This window comes from Pyrus communis, chromosome 4, assembly GCF_963583255.1.
Source record: "Pyrus communis chromosome 4, drPyrComm1.1, whole genome shotgun sequence".
Taxonomy (NCBI): Eukaryota; Viridiplantae; Streptophyta; class Magnoliopsida; order Rosales; family Rosaceae; genus Pyrus; species Pyrus communis.
Window position 1 is genome coordinate 10936524 of NC_084806.1, and position 3237 is coordinate 10939760.

The 3237-nt window shown below is 36.6% G+C and overlaps 1 protein-coding gene across 1 annotated transcript; it reads right to left on the reverse strand.

The window, feature by feature from the left end:
- Window positions 1–1216: 1216 nt before the first annotated feature.
- Window positions 1217–1609, reverse strand: LOC137732675 (classical arabinogalactan protein 26-like). The gene has a single exon (XM_068471970.1). The coding sequence runs from the start codon at window positions 1607–1609 to the stop codon at window positions 1217–1219; it is 393 nt and encodes a 130-aa protein (XP_068328071.1).
- Between the last annotated feature and the right edge of the window lie 1628 nt (window positions 1610–3237).

The window sequence follows — 3237 nt, forward strand, 5'->3', positions numbered from 1 at the left end:
AATGTGCGGAATTTTATTCTTATCATACTTGCATAGGCTGCAAATATCATGGACGACAATTCTCGAAAGAGAAGACAATCAATGTGACAAGCACTAGTAAGTGTTGCTTAATTACAAACACTACCAATAACCTTCAACCTTTGTAAGATGGGTGGCAAATGACAATTCAGAACCCCTCTCACCAATTCAAATTCTTACTTGATTAGTTGTGGGGAAGGGGATTTGTGAGATTCGGAATTAGTCAAGAAGAGTTTGGGGAATTCAGACTTGGGGGGTGCAGAATGGCGGACAATTGCCCTGGTAGTCGAGAAGAGTTGTGGAATTCAGACTTGAATGCAGCATGGCTGACGAATTGTCATGTTAGTCAGGAAGGGATTTGGGGAATTCAGACTTGAGTGCAGAATGACAGACAATCACCCTGCTAGTCACGAAGAGAATTTGGGAATTCAAACTCGGGTGTTTAGTGCCATGTTGAGTAATTGGCCGTATTAGTGTGGAAATGCAAAATGACGGATAATTACCATGTTGACTAACTGACTTAACTCACGTATCTACTTCACATCTTACACAAGAAAACTTGATCATTGGATGATTCAGGGCCCCATTACCCACCTTCAAGTTGGACATTTTCTTTGCTCAAATTCGTGCCCCCACCCACCCACTTGGTTGGCGTCTGACAAACAAATTCACTAGAGACATTAAAATCCAGCTGTCACTTTTTAGATCAACAAATCTTGTACGAGACTTGGTGTTCAATGATCACGACAGCAGAAACAGACAGATTAGATTACCTAAAACGCCAAATTTATTCGTTCGGGTACATCTTAGGATGTCACATGCACTTACAAATAAATTTACTTTCAATTATTCGATTTCGATCCGGTTTAAACAATGTGCGACTTTACTTGGTATTGTAATTTTCGGTATTTTACCTAAGTGATGAGTGTTGCAGACTCAGTCTCTAGTGAGAGTAGCAAGACACCAAGAATTTCTTTCCTATACAATCGATGTCGAAAAAGAGGATAACTAAATGCAGCATCTCAAATGTAAAAATAAATGCTCTTCCAACTATTCGAGCTACAAACTGAATATTACTCGAAATCAATTAAAAGTTCTCTAACCTATACAAAAAGGAATACTATACATATATATTGGACAAATTTTGACTACAACCAATGAGATTGAATCTGTATCCCGCAAAAAGATGACTTACACCCTAAGAAACTGCATGAAGCAATACACATGCAGCTGAAATTGCAAAAGCAGCCAACTTCAAAGTCCAAAATAAGTCCGCAGATGCTGCTGAAGAAGTTGGCAGTGACCCAAATGGTGAAAGTGCAGAGTAAGGCAGTTCGTCGGGATTCGGAGGGCTCGGGTTGGAGGGAATGGTGGGTATGGAGGAATCAGTTGGAGTGGTAGGCACCTCCGGACCTGGAGATGGCAAAAGTGGAGCTATTTCTGGAGGCAGTCCTTGCAGATTAGAAGATGGAGGGGAGTTGGTGAAGAATGCTGGTGAAGCTGAGTTGCTTGAGGCTTTTGAATTGAAGGAAAGAAGAGGTGAGACAATGAGAGCCGTAATGAGGGCTATATTTAACCAAAAAGAGGCCATTTCTAATGATGAAGATATCAATTCCCACAAAATTTAGTGGAGTGTGGTTTATATATTTGTGTAGTGGAAGTGCTTTTGGAGCTTAACCAAGGGAAAAAAATGCTTTTGGTGGAAGTTATGATTGGGCTTTTTGAAAGGATGACTAGAAGTTGCCTTGGTAGTTGTATTAATAAATTATTTATGTTTGATGGTAAATAAAAATTTTATGTTTGAATTTTGTAGACGACTAATTTATCCTCTCACGTTTTATGTAAATATATTGTTTATATACATAGCAGAAAGGATGCTTAAGTTTTTAATTTTTATATTGTTATACAAACAATATTTGTGAGAGGAATAATTGAACTTAGAACTTCTTATGCAGATAAATGCTTTTAATAACTGAGTAACTAGTACGAAGTGGATGATTAGAAGTTTTAGGTTGAGAGATTTTTTAATGTGTCAGAAATATAGTTCGGTACACCAAGTGTAATAAGATAAATTGGTTTGAAATTATTTTTCAAAATTCCAACCAATTGTATTATTATTTTTGATATACCGAAACATGTTTTCGTCACACCGAAAAATTTCTTTTTAGATGGAACCGATGTGCCACATGGGTAGAGTGAAGTTTCGATGGATTTGAGCAAATACAGATTGGCATGTGCAGGGAAGAGACAAAGATCAAAGATTGGAGATGACTTGACCAAATTTTTTAATTGGAATCAGATTGTTTTTTTGTGTTTTTGCTTTTGATCTGTGACCTTGCTGTCCCCTTGATTTTCTGATAATCCGGAACCCTAAATCCTATTCTACTTGATTAGTTAATGTTATAAAACCATCAATCAGCCTATTAAGGAGTAGGATTCTCTCCTCCTTTTTTTTCTCTCCTCTCTTTTTTTATCTCCTCTTCCCTCCCCTCCTATTTGAACGGTCACGGTTAAGCCACGTCAACATCTTATATTAATTTTTTATAACAAGAGAAAGACAAAATAAGAGAATGTGAGAGGAGGGGATGGAAGGAGATGGAAAGAGGAGGGAAGAGAATCCTAGTCCATACCCAGGGCTGGCCCTGGTTAGGGGCGGAGAGTGCGACGGTCTAAGGCCACCGATTTGAAGTGTATCCAAAAATAAATTATGTTACCTGTTAAACATGTGTTACAACATTATTGGACAAAATAAAAAAGTGATTACTCACTAGTGAATATCACTAATAAGTACTCACATTAACCCAATAACTAAACTCCAATCAAGCAAATGAATTAATTAAGTTTGACTTTACCCAATTTGTATTTTCGGATGCTTAAAGTCCCAAAAAGAGCTATAATATGCATTAACAAACAATTACTAACTACTACTACAACTTACTGTTATTGTTCTTCATTTATAAGTGAGAGGTTTCAAGTTCGACTTAAATGGATAATGAAGATATTATATTTATGTTGAGTTCTAAGGCCATCAATTAAAAGAAATATTCAAATGATATGTTTTGGTGTGGACTTTTTTTTAACAAATGACAACATAATTTATACTAAATTCATCTACACTATGAATAAGGAAGAATTTTTGAACCCAAGAAGCGGCGAGATTGAAGAATCGGAACAATTCACCACTTTGATGCAACCTAATTGCAAACTCAAATTAAAATA